We start from the raw sequence: 18,176 nt of genomic DNA on the forward strand, positions 1-18,176 counted from the left end.
ACTTGTGCACTGGTGTTCATCCTGCATATATCTTCGCTGGCACCGAATGTCCTCTTACAATTGTCTAGCCACTGTAGAGATAAGGAAGGGCAAATTTCAATACTCATTTTGCAATGAACAAAACTAGTGCTGTAACAAGTCTGTCTACATAAACCAGAAACTGGCTTGGAAGGCTAGGGCCAGCTATGGACACAATCTTATCTCCACTTAAGGCCAATAATTTATATGGAACAAATGAACATGGGATCAACGGAACAAGATGCGTACACTGTAAGTTTATTAACAAGGACACAGTCCGTGCTCTTAGGACCCGGAACGTCCCATATCGCAAGATCCTTTGCTTGGTGGATTTTATTGGAAATCGTCACTGTCTTATCTGACCTTTGTGTCTAAATGTGAGATTCGGAAAATGAGAAATTCACCTTCTTGGTCAATTTAATAAAGGCGACTTACAGAAAAATGAGCCAGGGCTGAGTGCTCACGCCGAAGTTTAGTTCTCTAAAGACTCATGCCAATTTTAATTAGTGAAACAGAAACCAAGATCCATCTAAATCCCATTTTTATTTACTTTCTGTCTTTTTGGATGGTAATAAATGACAAGTGCACTCTCTCTGAGGTGTTTTGGATATACGCGGACTGTCTTGACCTGGGGGCTGTTCTTAAAGTCAATACTAATGTAAAATAGAGTAGCATTGTGGATGCAGAAAAATGGAGACACAGACCTGAGCTAATGGCCCCTGAGCTTTGGCAGTTCGATGTTGTCAGTTCTTCTGGCTGACTGCGTTTTGTTGTTGTTCGTGTGTGTGTGTGTGTGTGTGTGTGTGTGTGTGTGTGTGTGTGTGTGTGGTTAAGGACCACTCAGACTTCTTTTGACAAAAACCACCAGCTACATTAAGAGGCTGGAAAAGATTTTAGTGTTAGATACTTAAAATTCTCAATTGCAGCATATTATTCTACATGGAAGGAATTAAAATTAGAAATGGCAATTGTTTCAAAACAACCTCTCTTTGACCTTCTGTCTCTTTTATCACAACCACCCAGACAATAGCGGCCCTTGGGTTATTTTCTTGACAGCATCTTGAAATAAAAACATGTTAAACCTTTCTGGTAAGAGCATGGCTGGTGGCAGCCACTGTCAGAAGCTACCGACAGATTCCTTCATCTCGGTGACATCTACCACGGAATTTATGCCTCGATCTCTGTACAGCTTGGTAGGATGCATATACACTTAATTACTTGCCCAGTGTGTCCAAGTAAACTAGTAAATGGGAAAGTTGTTCCAGTTGATTATTTATCAACTAGTCTAAACATTTTAAATATTGCACACCATGTTTAGCATTTTAGGCAACATTAATGTAGTAATTTTTGAATTTACCCCTAATAATAGTCCCATGGCTGCATACTAGCCTTCTAACAGTCTGTGTAGACGCAGCAGAAGAGCTGTGCAAAGAAGCCCACTTCTCAGTGTTTTTTTTCCTCAAATGAAGGTGAAAAGTTGAGCTGCTGAGGAGGTGGGCGGCTCTGTTTCTGGGTATTGACAGAGCAGCTTCGGTGCAAGCAAGCCATCCTCCGAGCCAATCAGGGGCACTGAAGCATCAGCCAGGAGTTTGGTAAAGTACTGGCGTGAGCCCTGCATCTGCCCCTTGCTGCAGAGGGTGGGCAGATAGTGGTAGCTCTAAATTCACGTCCTAAGGTTTCTGTGTGCTGCGACCTGCAGTTATCAGTGACAGTGAGGTACTGAAGGCTCTAGCAAAAACAGCTCTAGAGAGCGAGCCCAACTGTGCAGGAGGAGCAACCGGAAGAAAAAATAATTTACAGTCCCACAGTGCTGGGGAGATAAATGTCCAATCCTTCCCAGACTTTGTCTTTCTCGTTACTGCCTTGGGCCTGTCAAATCACGTTAACTTTGGTGGCAGATATGAATCCAGCTCTAGGTAGGAAAAATAACAAGTACGGTGGCTATGTCCTCAAAAGACTTCATTTACAGAAAATAAACAGTGGGCCAGATGCAGGCAGAAAGTCAGGGGTCAGTGACCTACGTCCAAGAAAACCGTGCAATTATCAGCCATTTGTATGTCCATGTACATTTCAGAATTGAATTTCAGAACCCCATTAGTATGCTGTCCGATTTCCAAGCACATTAATTCTACAGATCTTATCTTTACAAAATTGGGTTTTTTGATAGACGCACAAAAGAAACACAGTTTGGTCCTGTGGTCTTTTCTCATGGTAATGAGCTATAGAAATGGGACGTGATGGTGGCTGTGACGGTGATGTCTGGAACGGTGACAGTCTAGCAAACCGTTAGCTAGATTTATCTCTGTGCATTTGATGTTACCTCATTAAAAGAAGTTAATCTGTTGCTGTACAATCAAGCACCCTAAAACGTGATGGCTTAAAATAACAGTGAGGAGAAAAAAAATATTTGCTATGCATATAACCAGTTGATACTGGTTACAGATAAATGTATGTATGCGCTGTTGCCGGTTTGATTCTGATGGCCTGGCCAGAGCCTCAAAGCTCCAAGCAGGCCTTACTTCCTCCTGACCTGCGGGCTCATAGCTGGGATGCCTCTCTTTTCCTCTATGGCTGGTATGGGCCAGAGTTTCGCAAAGCTTGAAGCGGACACTGTAAAAGGCCTCTTAAGGGCTTGTCTTGTGAAGTCCGGTGGTTGGAGGGAGTTACAGACCATTGCAGACTGCATGTGGGTGGTGCTGAGCTGTGCTGGAAAGGAGTGTGGACCAGCGAGGCCTGATCACTGAGCCGTTATGGTACCAGCCACAGTGTCTAGGATAGGCAGTGACTTCCGAAGATCCACCAGGCACAACCACGGTGGGAGAGACTGTTACCTCACACTGAATTAAAGCAAAAGTGTTCTGGTCATCAAAAGAGGCTTCAGTAGTGAGAATTATAGCATCAGGAGAGAGAAAAGTAGCCTCAATACATCCATCCAATAAAAAGCACGCATGAGGCTCAGTGGGCAGAGGTGCTCACCACCAAGTCTGATGACCTGAGTTGGGTTTCTGGGACTCACACAGTGGAAGGAAAGAGGAAACTTCCACAAGGTGCCCTATGGCCGCTACACGCATGCCATAGTATGCCCTTTCCGTGCCCACAAGCCTATATTTAAAATAAAGACTGAGAAAATAATTAAAAATAATTAAATAAATAAATAATTAAAAAAAGCAAAGGATAGTATCCGGTAATGACCAAAGCATGAAGCGATGGCACCTTTCACGGGCACCTGACACGAATCACTCCTTCAGTAGCACTCCTTGGTGGGCCCGACTCACGCGGACTCTGTACCTAGCCATTCCGCGGACATTTGCACACAAATTGTGGTGTTTCTAGGGAGACCCCATCGCGCCTGACAGTTCCCTGAGCTGAGAGCTCTTTTCTTCAACCTTATCATTCTTTTAGATCAAATATGCACTCACACTCCGCTGGGAAGGACAGGAAGCCGTGGTACAGCCATTTTCATTCTCCGAGGTCATCCTCCAGCCTCAAATTCAGAGTCACTGCTCACGCCCGCTAAATTCCCCTTCTCTTTGGAAATCACGCATGGTACTTGGCCTACAACAGCTTTGCCAGATCATCTGACTGAGGAGTCTCTTTTGTTACTGGTACTTTTATTTTTATTAATAACTGTGTGACCGATACATTATTAATCTTAGGCAAAAACCTTGGGACCAAGTGTTTTAGGTTTGAGGATATTTGCACATTCATTTTTTAAAAAAATGAAACAAGTCTAGAACAGAATTTGTGTGTGTGTGTGAGTGTGTGTGTGTGTGTGTGAGAGTGTGTGTGTGTGCGCGCGCGAGTGTGTGTGAGTGAGTGAGTGTAAGTGTGTGAGTGTGTGTGTGTGTGAGTGTGTGTGAGTGTGTGTGTGAGTGTGTGTGAGTGTGTGTGTGTGTGTGTGTGTGTGTGTGTGTGTGTGTGTGTGGTATTCACATAGCCTACAGGTACATCATCATTGTACAACTCCTACTTGTTCACAAAACAAAGTGTGTATGAACAGAGCCATCTGAAAGTAAGGGTTCCACTGTACAAGCCACTGGGGGGGGGGGGGCGGTCTGGTTGGTCTGCATTACTGCCACAGTCTTAATTTAAGTTTCTGGGACTCATTTTCGTACATTATATTTTCACATGAGGTTAGCTGTGACATCATGTTGGTACTTAAAGTTTCAGATTTTTTTGTTTGTTTTTTTGGTTTTTGAGACAGGGTTTCACTGTGTATGTCCTAGACTTGCTTTGTATACCAGGCTGGCCTCGAACTCACAGAGATCCTCTTGCCTCTGCCTCCCAAGTGCTGGGATTAAAGATGTGCGCCACCACGCCTAGCTGAGTTTTCAGATTTTGAAGTATTTTAGATTTCAGATTTTTGGGTCAGGGACACTCAACTTGTGTTCACATGCACAGTTTGTGCTACAAATTCTTACCTAGAATATTTAAGGAAAGAAGAACCAGCTTTTCACACTCGATTTTTCATAGGTCTTTAAATGTGGTAATATTTAATACCACATAGGTGAAATTTAAATTTAATACCAAATAGGTGAAAGTTTCATCTATTTTAGAAAAAAAAACAAAAAAACCTAAAGCTTGTCTGGGAGAGCATTCGCCCTTGCCTGTTTTTCTGCAAGGGCGACCATTTCCTAGCAGGGCACAACTGTAATCTGTCCCATGCTTGTCGCCTCCTCCAACCACACCACCACGGTGAAAGATAAGTTTTCTCAGAGGCAGCAGATGCTCTGTACACAGGTCTGTCACTCGCATTTCCAAGCACCACTACTTACCCTCCCCTCTGCCCCCTCTGCCGTGCTGACCTCGGCTGCAGCCTCTCACTGTGCTCTCAGGAACCGCTTAAGGACACCGAGAGCTGCCTGTCTGGGGTATTCTGCACCCAGGTCAGCGCTTGCAGTGTAATGAAACAAATGCTTGTTTGTGTGTCGGAGGGGGGGGGGGGGAGAGACTTACCTGCTCGGCCGCTTCCTTCTTGGTGGTGTAAGTATCCAGATGTTCCTGCAGCTCCAAGACCCCGAACTTGAGTGTTTCCAGCAAGCCGCACGCCATCAGCTGTGGAAGCAGACACACTGATCTCAGTCCTGGAAGGATGTGAGAGCCTGCCAGCCGGTTAGGCTCCCTGTCAGACCAGCGCACACACCTCTAAGGTCCTGACCATCCTGGGTGCTTCTGAGCGTGCAGTTTTCTAGCCTATGAGAGCCCGCGGCAAGTCAGGGGCGACCAAAGGGCTCTGGATATTTTGTGATGAGAGGTCTAGCTGTATCCTACCAGATTTTGTTCAAGAACAGGAAAGGACATACATTGCTAGAGTGTGACACTTCAGCTTCCTCATCCTGGGTTCTACATGTCTAGGGAGAGGGCAGAATCAGCGAAGTTGCATATAGCATTTCATACACTGGAAAGGATTTTTATCTACCTATCTTATATCTTATGTCTGTCTGTCTGTCTGTCTGTCTGTCTATCTATCTATCTATCTATCTATCTATCTATCTATCTATCTATCTATCAGACTGAGTCTTACTACATAGTTCTGGCTGGCCTAAAGCTTGCTATATATACTATTACTGGCTTGGAACTCAGAGATCTGCCTTTCTCTGCCTCCTGGAGTCCAGATTAATAATGATACATTCCACCGTGCCTGGGTGGGATGACATTTTGTTACATATGTACAACAGGGTTAAGCTATGAGCCCAGCATGGTGGGGCACACCTTTAGTCCCAGCACTTGGGAGCCAGAGGCAGGCGGATCGATGTGAGTTCAAGGCCAGCCTGGTCTACAAAGTGAGTCCAGGACAGCCAAGGCTATACAGAGAGACAAACAAACAAACAAAAAGATACGAACCCTCACAACTCAAAATTGAGAACCGCCTTTACAAGAGGCCTATAAACGACGGCCCTCCAGTGCAGTCATCTTACTGACTTTGTGTTTCGAAGTAGGCTTTCGCCATAGACAGGTGGATGGCTTGGGGCTCACTTACACACCTTGGGCTGGCCTCAAACTCTCCACCCCCAGGCTCCCAAGTCCTGGGATTTCCACACGCGCACCATGACGCCTGGCTTACCGTTTCAGCATCCACAAAGACGGTGGGGCATTCCGAACACGCCATCATTACTTGCAATGAGCTTTTAAACTTGGTCCCAATGCGCTGCAGACCCTCACCAAGAAAGCCCACTGCCTCATTAGTTATCTGTCCAAACTTCCTTTGGATTGTCTATGTGGAAAAGCATGAGAAACGGTTAGTATTTCCCTCTCTCCCTCTCCCTCTCCCTCTCTCTCTTACACACACACACACACACACACACACACACACACACACACACACACACACACGAGGCCTTTCTCCACTTTTATGTAAATATGTGTTACAACTGAAATGACCAAAATGATAATCCACTGGGTCCCTCAGCATGAGTAGTGACCTCCCAGGGGCATCGGGCCAGACGTTGCCTGAGGAGAGGTGAACCAGCCGGGTGTAGGAAATAGTTAATGTGTATCTGCGTACATGTGTGTGGCAGTGCTAGTGGACGCTGAGACTGAGGGGAGAAAACAGAAGCACAGGGAGACTCCTGCTATCACTGGCAAGGAAGAATTAGGAATAGAAAGCCAGGAGATGAGGTGAGCCCCCAGCACTGAGCACTAAAGACTGCCCAGGAAGGAAATCGGAGGCTGGAGTGCATGGGGGCGGGGTGGGGGAGAAAGGTGGTGGACAGTTAACAGGTGGCCTCTCTGTGCCTTAGGCTGCTCCTTTCCCCACACAATGCTCAAAATGGTACCCACGTGCCATGGTGCTGGAGGAGAATATTAATCGAAAAGCATCTACTAAGCCTGGTGCAGTGGTGCACGCCTTTAATCCCAGCACTCAGGGAGGCAGAGCAGGCGGATCGCTGCTCGAACCCAGCCTGGTCCAGGACTGTCAAGGCTACACAGAGAAACTGTGTCTTGAAAAACAAAGCAAAACAAAAAGAGAAAAGAAAAAAAGAAAAGCTTCTAGGGTAGCAAGTGGCACAGGATGGGCACTCAAAAAGCTACCTTAGGTACTGAGTTCCCACAGTGATGCAAGTGTCATTTAGCACCTCTGTATAAACACTGTGCACCTCCTTTAACAGCTGATGGAGGGCAGGCTGAATAGCGTGCCTTTATTTCTCTGGTACCCAGCTTAGACCCTGTGTCGGAGTTCTGTAGCAGTTTTACTTCCGGTTTTCACATCTGTACTAGTAAGTGGTTAACATACCAGGAGAATTATGTGCAATGCTACAAACTAAGGAAATGATACATTCATAGAAACGCTTGTTAAAGAAAATCAGTAGGGACATTAAAACCTGAGATATTGAGTAGAGAAGCCTAGTTTTACCAGATTATTATAATGTGAGTTCAGAAGCCTTAACTGTCACTGACCTGAAATAGCCTTGAAAACACATGGAAAGTAAACACTGCACAGGACCCATCTGTGTCTGACAGCGTCTGATTGACGTGGCAGCGCCAGGCTTCTTCCTCGTCCTCATAAGCCATTGGCTGAAAAGCTGCTATTATGGCAGACAGAAAGGGTGTTGGGAGAGGCGATGTCTGCACTTCTGGAAAACCATCTTGTTCATCTTCCTCTTGACTGTTAGGTAGACATGAAAACCATGGTCATCATCACATGATCTCAAAGGAACAGACACACAGTACTTTACATCATTCAATGGAACCTCTCTCTCTCTCTCTCTCTCTCTCTCTCTCTCTCTCTCTCTCTCTCTCTCTCTCTCTCTCTCTCTCACACACACACACACACACACACACACACACACAGCAGCTGTTCTCAACCTCTGGGTCCTGCCCAACCCCTCTGGGGGTCTCATAGCAGATATTTTTATATTACAATTCCTAATAGTAGCAAAATTACAGGTGTGAAGTAGCAATAAAGTTTTATGGTTGGGGGTCGCCACAGCCTGAGGAACTGTATTAAAAGGCCGCAGTTAGGAAGGCTGAGAACCGCTGACTTAGAGCATGCAGCCTAGACTCCCTAGGACAGCCAAGTAAGTGCATCTTCTTTCTATTTTAAAACTCTTTAATTTCAAGGAACTGTCTTAACCCAAGTTTAAAACATGCTACTGCTGGATTGACGCCATCTACCTCCATTAGGCTGGGCACAGTGGTGCATACTTTAATCCCAGACCTAGGGAAGAAGGGCAAGTGATTCTCTGAGAGTTCAAGGCCTGCCTGGTCTACACAGTTTCAAGACAGCTAGAGCTATGTAGCGAGACTCTATCTCCAATGCTTTCATATTGTGATTGCTCTGGATTCCTTTATACCATTTTATTTAGTTTTAGTTTTATATTATTTGTGTGTGTGTGTGTGTGTGTGTGTGTGTGTGCAAGTACATGTATAGTCACAGGCCCAAAGCCCATGTTAGCAGCCACAGCATATACTCAGCTATTTCAGATGCGCCTGCATGCGCCTAGCAGTGAAACAGACAAGGGAGTGGACAGGAGGGTGGCTGTTTCATCTCAGGAATTTATCATTCCTATATCAGTCAAAACATAAAACTGGATCCACGGAAAAAGATGAAGTGTTCCCGTCAGTCTCGGTATTTTGAGTTACACACGCACAGAGAAACCTGGAGTCTGGACATTGAATGGTTCGTATTACATGGTGGCGACCGTACACCTAACACTCATGGAACACCGAGGAAGAGAGGGTGGAGGGATGCGAAGCGCCAGAGGACTAGGACATCTGTTGCTGCACAGCATCTTCTAGACTCTCCACAAGGAGCCTCAAACCTATGTCTGCCAAAGCCTCCATATGACAACACTAGGAGGCAGGCTAGTGCGGTAGCAAGGCACTTTACTGACTAGAATGTTGCTGCATGTCTACTGAGCACACAGGTCTAGCACACAGCATGTTTTGTTAAAACAAACTCCCTCAGTGATTTTTAACTTTATTTTTAATTTTAATTTTTTTATTTTTGGTTTTTCTAGGCAGGGTTTCTCTGTGTAGCCTTGACTGTCTTGGACTCACTTTGTAGACCAGGCTGGCTTTGAACTCACAGAGATCTGCCTGCCTCTGCCTCCCAAATGCTGGGATTAAAGGCGTGCGCCACCATGCCTAGCTCTCAGTGATTTAAAAAAAAATTCATATATGAGCATTGACTTTCCATGATTTCTATTCCACCCTCTTTCTCCTTCACTGTTTGCTCTCTCCCTACCTCCCTCTCAGATTTATGACTTCTCCATTATTGTTACACACACACACACACACACACACACACACACACACACACACACACACAGACAGTGCTGAGAGTTCATTTGGTACTGCTCTTATCTATATGTGTTTAGGGCTGAGCATTTGAATCATATATCCTATAGGGCCTCCTCTCTCTGATCAACCATTGATTGCTTATAGCTCGTTATCTAGGAGGGCAGGCCCTGGTAAACATTTCCCTATCACACCAGCATGACTACTGGTGGGTCTTAGGCAGCCATACTGTTGAGAAATAGACTTAGTATCATAATTCTGAATACAGAACTGTTTGGTGTATTGAGTTACTAAGAGCCACCAGCATTTCCTTTAAAAACTTGGGCAATAACCAATCAACTTAATCCAAAGATGAAGAAAAGTCTTGTTTGAGAATTCTGCACATTCTCACTATACATCTTGAGTGTGCACAACAGAAACACCTGAAGGGAACAATGGATGTTTCGGTACCCGGAAGTGATCCCTCAGACTTCCTACAGCAATCTGACTTCACATCTGACTCCTGAGAGATAGTTTTAGATATCTTTTAGGTGTACTCTGGTAGCCCAGGAATTCATTCTGCTACTGATTTTAACACTTGGCCATTTGGCATTTTGCCCAAATAGGCACATTTGGTTGCCTTTAACATGGTATGTTAGGGGTGGGTGTTTTTATTGCATGTGGATGCTAACAGAAACAAACAAGCAGCTGTAGCGTGCTCATCTTTAAAAATGAAGACAGTAAATTGTAGACGAAATACCAACGTATGAAAATGCATAAACGGGAGTGGGGGAGGGACGCGCCTGGGACTGTGAGGATGGAACGACACTCATCTCCCTAGGTGTGACTACGCTCACCTAGACAGCCCCGCCCTAGGTGTGACTACGCTCACCTAGACAGCCCCGAGAAATCAGCCTCTTCCTCCTCACACCGCTCATCCAGCTCCTTCAAAGCCAAGGTGACGTCTTCTTCGCAGATGGACTCGGGGTAGCTCTCAGGGGCCAGAGGCTCGGGCATGCCGGGTTCTTCTAACGCAAGAACTCCTTGGCACGCCAGTGGCTCCTGCTGATCCTGAATAATGTATGGCCCCTCATCTTCAAAGGCTGTAACAAGTTCCTCCTGTAACACTGAGCTTGTATCCTGTGAAATAGCCACAGCGTTAGCAGCCTGCAACATCACTGAGAGAATTTTATCAGTGCACTCACTAAGGGATGCCTGCCAACAGCCATTTCCATTTAAATTGTCTAGGTTGTACGGTTTTTGATTTGTTAACATATACAATTGTCTTTTCAAATGGTCCCACTGCTCCCCCCCCCCCACCCCCTGGTATAGAAGAGCCAAATCCTTATCCTAGAATTTTAAAAATTATCCAACTGCTATATAAAAACACCTAACACTTTTTATTCTGTTTTCCTTTCCCACTTACGTACAAGAGTTAAGTGTTGACTGGAAGCTATGGCCTTTGCTAAAATACCTCCTCTCGTATACATTCTATCTCTATGTAAGAAAACTTGGCATTATGACTATAAAGCCTCTTTTATTTGAACTACCTAGCATTCCTTTTACCGGAACAGAGAGAATTCTGACTGTAGGTAAGAAGATGGGTCGAGAGTGAACAACTGTGTTCACTTCCCTGGGACTGTGAGGTGGAGACTTGGCTCCAGGCAATAAGGCAGTGATAGCTCACTGTAGCTCTGAGAGCCAGTAAAGCCTTCTGGCTAAGAAAGAGTTCTCAAAAGGAGGATGAAACTTTAAGTTGTTAACTTCTGAAACTAAATGAACGATGAGCTCATTTATCAAACAAAATGGCTCCTACCCCTAGCCTTTAGAGAATCATAATGAAATATGCGCTAGAATAGCAGTCTAGGTAGTCTCTCTTCCTATCCGCTGTTAATATGTTGACAAAACGTTGCAGTAACTGCCAAAGGGGAGAAGCCCAATGGACACTGGCTAAATAAATTAATTACCACTGTTGGTTTAAAAGCCAAGATAAACCTTTTTTCAGTAGTGACCTACATTATTTTATGTTTACAGTAGTTTTGAACATTTCTTTTCTGGTTTAAAAATGGAATTTTCCCTATAAAACGTGAGGAGCGAGCCGAGGTTAGAGTTTCTGCGTTAGCTTGTGCCGTAGTTTACTCTTCTGCAAAACTCACCCATGAAAAGAATTCTGAGCCTATTCTAGGCAGGTTCTCTGCTGCAAATTAAACCATGAGCCTGGGCTCTCATAGAGGACTCAGGCTAATATGTAAATGGCAACAGTGTATACTGGCATATGAATTCAAATCACACACAGCACCAGCCACATACACGTGTCTGCCGTGACCCAACAAAAGAAGGGGCTAGGCATGACCACCTGGGGTGGCTGAGGCCACTCTTGGAGGAAACAGCTGATGGGGGGCTTAGAGAAAGGTGTCTTGAAGAGATCAGAGAGGAAGGTTTTTTCTAAAGATTACTTTCATTGTTTTTATTTGTATAGAGGTGTGTGTGTGTGTGTGTGCGCGCGCGCGCGCGCGCGCGCGCGCGCGCGCGTGCGTCTGCATGTGGGTATGTGTATGTGGGAGCAGGTGCACTGACAGGCTAGAGGCATTATAACTCCTCGAGTTGTCACCTGCTTCTTAGATAAGAACTAAGTGCCATGCCACCAGCTGCCGATTTTATTAGTATCTAACAGGGGACAGGGCTCAACAGCACTGGCTGAGCTGAGAAAGAAAGCTCACACCTGGAGTTCCAGCACTCAAGAGGCTGAGGCATGAGGACGCCCATGAATTCAAGAACTACCCGGGCTGCAGAGCAAGCCCTGCCTACAAAAAGAAGAAATGAGTGAGTGGGTAGTGAATGGATGGATGCTTGCCTATGTAGCACCTGCACCTGGGCTCAGACACACACGTGTTTATCCTGGCACAGGTGCTGCTGTGCTGTGGCACTGGAATATTCCCTGAAGTCTATGAAGTAAGAGCTTGCTCCCCATCATGGTACTATTGGGAGGTGGTGGCCTTTCTGTGTGTTGGGGGGTGTTAGGTCATTGGGGGGTGGTGTGCCCTTAAAGGGGACTGTGGGACCTTGCTCTCCTCCCTCCCTCTTGCTGTTTCATTCAAGGCCACAGTCAACAGACTTGCTTGGTGTGTGCTTCCGCCATGATTGCTATCACAGGCCAGTCGTTCAGGCACGGAAAGCACCAACCTGAGATCCAAAAAGGCCTTTCCTCTTTTTAAGCTGGTCCCTCTGGCAATAATCCAACGTGCGTCAGCAGAGCCAGCTCCTGAATCCTGCTCTCTGATGACGTCTCGGTCTTGAGAATGGAGTCCTGACCACGCACGGTGGACTCTCCTCTCGTTTCCCTGTCCTTCAGCCATTTTGTTCCCTGGACCTTGAACTCCCTACAGTCAGCTGAACATGCCATGCTAGTTTATGTGCTATGTCTTCCGTATGCTACCCCTCTACCCGAAAGATCCAAATACCCTGAAAGCTGTCTCTATCCCTGTCACCGCCAGAAAACAGCTGGCTACCCTCTGAATTTTCACAAATCCTTCAACATATTACTGAGTTCCTGTACTGAAGTGTGTGTGTGTGTGTGTGTGTGTGTGTGTGTCTGTCTGTCTGTCTGTCTGTCTGTCTACCTACATATCTATCTATCATGTTTGTAAATGCCTTTTCAATCATCCTTAATGTACACAGTAAAGATCACCATCTCCTTTTTTCCTAGCCTTTCGATGAAACTCTGGCACCCAGGGAAATCCCAATGAATACCTGACTGAGCCATCGATATTTTTCTGTGGATCAGGGAGCCAAAATGCCTCTATTTAAAAACATGTCTGCTCCCTGTTAAAGGTGGTCCAGACACATCCAATTCTCAGCCCAATAAAAACATGTGACTTTGCCTTACAAAAGTAATACAATCTAATAACCATGTGAGCAAAGGTCTAGCAACGACATTGAATTTCATTAAGACGAACAAAATTGCACTGGTTTCTATCACTTACCAAGCAAAACCCATGCTTCACAGAGCCACAGCGATTTTTACATTAAAAAAAAAAAAGTGTCTATAACCATCTTTTTAAAAAACCAACACTAAGACAACTAATACTTACTTATTTTTGGCCAGTCATTAGCTTGGAATCTGGCCTTTCTTCTCACAGGCCTTTCCAAAAACCATAATACTAGTGGTTCCAGTCTTTTGACAAGGTTCATTGAGCCAGTTGCTAACACAGCTAGCCTGAGGTCCTAACCCAGTCATAGCCACCAATCACAGAAAACCCACACAAAGCAAAAGGGATGGGGAGGGACACACAGAAGCAGTCCTTTACAGAAACACAGCGCCCCAGGCAATGCCTGCTCTCCCCCACAGAAGCGCCTGCACAGTAACCCAGTCACGCGAACTCCGCAATGCAAACTGCTCATTGACACACTTGACATTATTTTTAACCTGTAGGCTGTTTCCAACATGTCAATTTTAAAAAAGAAAGAAAGAAAAAAAAATCACACGTATACACAGACAAAAAGCAACCCAACCAGGTCTGACTGTTTTGTTTAAAACAACCCAACAGGTTAGAAATACTGAAAACAAATCAAATAATTAGCAGCATGTCATCTGACAACTCTTTGGGAAGAAAAAGCAAGGGATGTGGCAGAGTGCTGGGGAGCCTAGATTGGCCATGCGCGAGCCCCATCTCTCCCCACCTCAGGCAGCTGGCTGCTAGCATTATCTAGACAGGCCTCCAAACTGGGGGTCTCATCCCGGATTTGCAGCACGTCTTCTGTTGTGTTGCTGCTGGCAGAATCCTGAGACTGAAGCAGGTCCTGTTGCTCAGGCATCATGTCATCCGCCACACAGTCACTGTTTAGCTGGGGGTGGGGAGAGGGGAGAGGAGGATTCGTCCATTAGCAACAACAGCTGCAAGAAATAGCATGCATCACCAACTAACTTCACTGGGTGAGTTATAAAGACCTTCTAGGGTTTCCTAGTTAGCCTTCTGCCCGCTTCTAGCACGTATCAGAACGGAAGCAGCTAATCCCTTAGCACCATGGAGCACACACCCACAGAGGTTAAATGTTGCTAACTAAACAAAGGAAGATGGGCTGTAGAGGTGGCTCAGTGGTTAAGAGTGCCGCCTGCTCTTCCAGAGGTCCTGAGTTCGATTCCCAGCAACCACATGGTGGCTCACAACCGTCTTTGATATGATATGATGCCCTCTTTTGCAGCCAAAGCACTCATGTACAATAAATAAAACAAACAAATAAATCTAAACAAAGGGAGAGACTTGAAAGCCATCTAGAACTAGACTAGCCTTGAGTGAATTTGTATTTTTCATGTATTTGGTGTTCTGTTTCATTGGGGAGGGGGCAGTGGTTGGATTCTCATGTATTGCAGGCAGGTCTCAAACTCTCTGTAGCTAGTGACCCTTGAACTTTTGATCCTTCTGCCTCTACCTCCCAGGCAGGTACCACTATGCCCAGCTTATGTAGTGACTGAGATCAAAGCCAGGGTTTTGTGTGAGCTAAGCGAATACTCAACCAACTGGGCTATACCCACAGCTCCACAAGGCATGTTTCGGTTAGTCTGAGGATTTCTTTATTCTTGTGGTGCTGGTATTGAACCAAGGACCCCATGTACGCCAGGCAAGTCAGGCAAGCATTCGACTACTGAGCTCCATGTTGAGCCTGAGGGCTTCTGACAGTGGGAACTTTGGAGGGTCAGGCATGCACGGTGCAGAGCACCCTCAGTAGGGTATGCAAAAATCAACCGCCCAGCTTCAATAAGACAAGGGGGAAAAAAGCTAGGAAAAACTGTAGCGTTGTCTATAACAAAGACACGATAAAGTATCATCGGTGAAGTTAAGCACTGTCACTGTTTTCTCTGGGTCAGTATTCGACACACAGGCAAATACTTTTTTCTATGGAGACAAAGTAATTTCAAGTGATTTTTCTTGACTTTACTGAGGCTGGTGCTGCCCTTGCCAGTTAGGAGTCCGTTCTGCCCCATGGATTTCGGGAGAGCTAGCCATTGTTAGGCGCTCACCATGTGTTGGGCACTACTACTAGGGTCTTCTTTTAAATAAATAGAAACACAACTTCCCAGAGTTACAAAGTGGGCAATGCCAGCCCCTGAATTTATAAACACAGTTTGTATAATCTGAGCCAGCTTTGTAGCGTATGGTTGGCCTCCATGGGTGCTGACTCAGTCCCTGGGGCCAGTAACTTCCTTCTTCTAAACTAGTTCCCTGCAGGGCAAATCTTTAGTGCCATGGTGAAATGCCCAGGCACTAGACAGCCTGCTACACTCAAGATCTGCACTAACCGGGCTCGCCTTGCATGGTCAGGTGAGGATCAGGGAAACTGGGGGGAAGGGGGGGCGGGAATTACTGGAAAAGAATTATTTGTGCTAATAAGAAGCCGTCAAAATAGCCGAGAGGACAGGAGGCTGACCACGGACAGACAGCCTGACACTTTGCCTGCTCAGTGCAATGCTGCCGCAAGGGTTGACCCACAGTGTAGAGCAAGGGGTCTGTGCTACAGAGAGATAGGCTGAGCTCAGCATGACAAAAGCCTTCTTGTAAGAGCCTGGTAACCTTCGCCAATGCTAGGGACGCTTTTGCGCCGTATGTGCCACAGCTCTGCTCTCCATGCTGCTGTTTCCAAACCCCAACCTATTATGCCTGCAAATTCAGGCTTCTGTGCAGCCCACACGTTGCTGAATTGGCAGCTGAGCCTTGCAGCCTTGTTCATGTTGGCCACATCGCCCTTGGGATGGGAGCCAGAACTTTACATAACTAACTTTCACCTTCCTAAACACAGAGGTCATGTGTGTACATGTGTGCCTGTGTGTAGGTATGTGCGTGTGAGTGCAGGTGCCCACACAGCCTAGAAGAGGGTATAGAGTCTTCTGGAGCTAGGGACTGAATCCAGCTCCCTTTAAGAGAGCAGAAAATGCTCTTAGCTGCTGAGCCATCTTTCCGGTCTCCAAACTTAATCCTGAAAAGGATGAATGTTGTGTTCAGTCTTTTACACACTACATTCAAAGTTTTGCACACCAAGAAAGAAAGGCAACTGTGGACTAAGGTGGGGGTGCCCCAACCCATACCAAAAATGTGTCATTTGAGGGGAGGCCGTGTGTCACAGAGCACACAGGTTGACTTTGTGAGTTTGATTTTTGTCACAAGCACCAGAATGCTTCTTTTGGTGCATGCATTTTCACACCCTGCAATGGCAGTCAGAAGGCATGCAGACAATTAGAAGCTGAGAGTTACTTAAGGCCCCTCCACTTCATGGAAAAATGAGAGTAATACCATCTGTGTGCGCGACAGGATCTGGCTTGCCGTGAGGGCAGCTTCTTCCTCCGAGGACTCGTCGGTGTCCTCCTGGTTCGTGAGGGTCAGGCTGGGGGTGCTGCTAGAACACTGGTACTCCTGGAGGGATGGTGTGTCTCCTTTGTCAATGCTATCCAGTGAGCGCCTGCGCACTCCCCAGTTAAAATTGTCCATGCTTTCCCCCTGGAAAAACAAGACACAATTTCTGAGAACTCAGCTACAGGCTTATCGATGCTGCAGCAGTTAAGACGCCCAGAAACATACACCAAGATGAAAAAAAATCACTGAATGCATTACCAAAAGCAGAGTTTCAATCAGCCCTTCTGTTTCTTTCAACGGTTAGCCCATCATCAAATGTTTATATTTATAGAGATTAAAGGTTGTTTGGCCATTTTTACTAAGTCACTTTCTTGACAATTCATCTTGTGCTGCGGGGGGGACCGACTAGATCTACGCTCCAGGTCATTTCTACTCTAATACACAGACACAAATGAGACCACACGGAAGACAGAGACACAAACCACACAACACCAGGCTGCAACTTACCTGCAGCTCCTGGTTAGCAAAAAGGAAAACACACAGAGTTAGAGAGAACAAAGACGCACATTCAAATATATGCTACGCTTTTTGGGAGAACTCTGTGATTTCTCAAACCCAAAGACGGATGCAAGCTCCGGACTTAGCTTTTCGCGGGAAGCCAACATGTGATTTGAACTGGGGAAGAGCTGGAGACAGACACGTAGAACAACGCTTCCGTGGTACACTTTGGCAACATGAAAAATTTACAAAAATCTTCAAAATGTACACAGCAATACTTGGTACGATGCAATAACTGACTTAAAGTACCCACATTCAACTGACGACAATACAGGGTCACAGTTATTTTCATCTGCGGGACAGCTAACGCGGTGGTCATTTGTCAATACAACTTGAAATAAGATCCAAGCTATCAAAACACAACTGTTTGCCAACTTCAAAAAAGGTCGCAAGAGAGATGGCACATTTCAGCTCTGTTCCAGCTAGGATTTATGCTGTGTGTGTGCCGAGCCTCGGTTTCAGAAGAACGTAAGTCTTAGCAGTCTAAAGCCCTGGGGTGACAAATTATACTAAGCTGGCAAAACGCGATTAATTTATATCCCTTCACATGGAAGGGGTTGTCTGAAATAGAGGTTTTCAAAGAAAAAAAAATTTTTTTTTTCCCTAAACGGAGGAATTCTTCTTTCAAATGGAATGTTAGGCGGGAGTCAATTGTGCAAAACTGACAGATTAAACCCAAACTGTTGGGGCTGAGAGGGCTTTAGGAACCCTGCCCATGGCACCTTTCCATCTACTCTGACTGTTTCTCAAGGTATTTTAGATGCTCTAGGGTTCTACAAGGTTAGGGTTTCAAAAGCACTTTACTTGTAAATATGACGGTGCTGCACAGCACATCAGCGACACCTGGCCTCACGATGCATTTGGCGAATGGGTGAATGAATGAACGTATACTGCGCGCTTTCAAAACCAGAGAATCGTTTAGGGGTTCCATTTTGATTGCTTTGTTTCTGCCTTAGCCATCCCACCCAAGTATTTCCCATTGTTCTATCTTAACCACGGCTGTGTACAGAAAGTATGCAACCTTGGCTTGCTAAA

The 18,176-nt window shown here is 45.7% G+C and overlaps 1 protein-coding gene across 5 annotated transcripts in view; it reads right to left on the bottom strand.

Annotated features, from left to right (window-relative positions):
- The window catches only part of FRYL (FRY like transcription coactivator), a 236,645-nt gene that overhangs the window by 7,389 nt on the left and 211,080 nt on the right, over window positions 1-18,176 (bottom strand). For all 5 annotated transcript variants that reach the window (XM_084759709.1, XM_084759707.1, XM_084759705.1 and 2 more), the window contains 7 exons: window positions 16,524-16,727; window positions 13,918-14,082; window positions 10,130-10,377; window positions 7,417-7,624; window positions 6,083-6,232; window positions 4,975-5,073; window positions 3-71 (listed from right to left, as the gene is read on the bottom strand). In XM_084759709.1, the coding sequence (XP_084615835.1) occupies window positions 3-71; window positions 4,975-5,073; window positions 6,083-6,232; window positions 7,417-7,624; window positions 10,130-10,377; window positions 13,918-14,082; window positions 16,524-16,727 (1,143 nt within the window). The remainder of the gene's footprint in view (window positions 1-2; window positions 72-4,974; window positions 5,074-6,082; window positions 6,233-7,416; window positions 7,625-10,129; window positions 10,378-13,917; window positions 14,083-16,523; window positions 16,728-18,176) is intronic.

The sequence above is a fragment of the Acomys minous genome, assembly GCF_964271855.1.
Source record: "Acomys minous genome assembly, chromosome: 15".
Lineage (NCBI taxonomy): Eukaryota > Metazoa > Chordata > Mammalia > Rodentia > Muridae > Acomys > Acomys minous.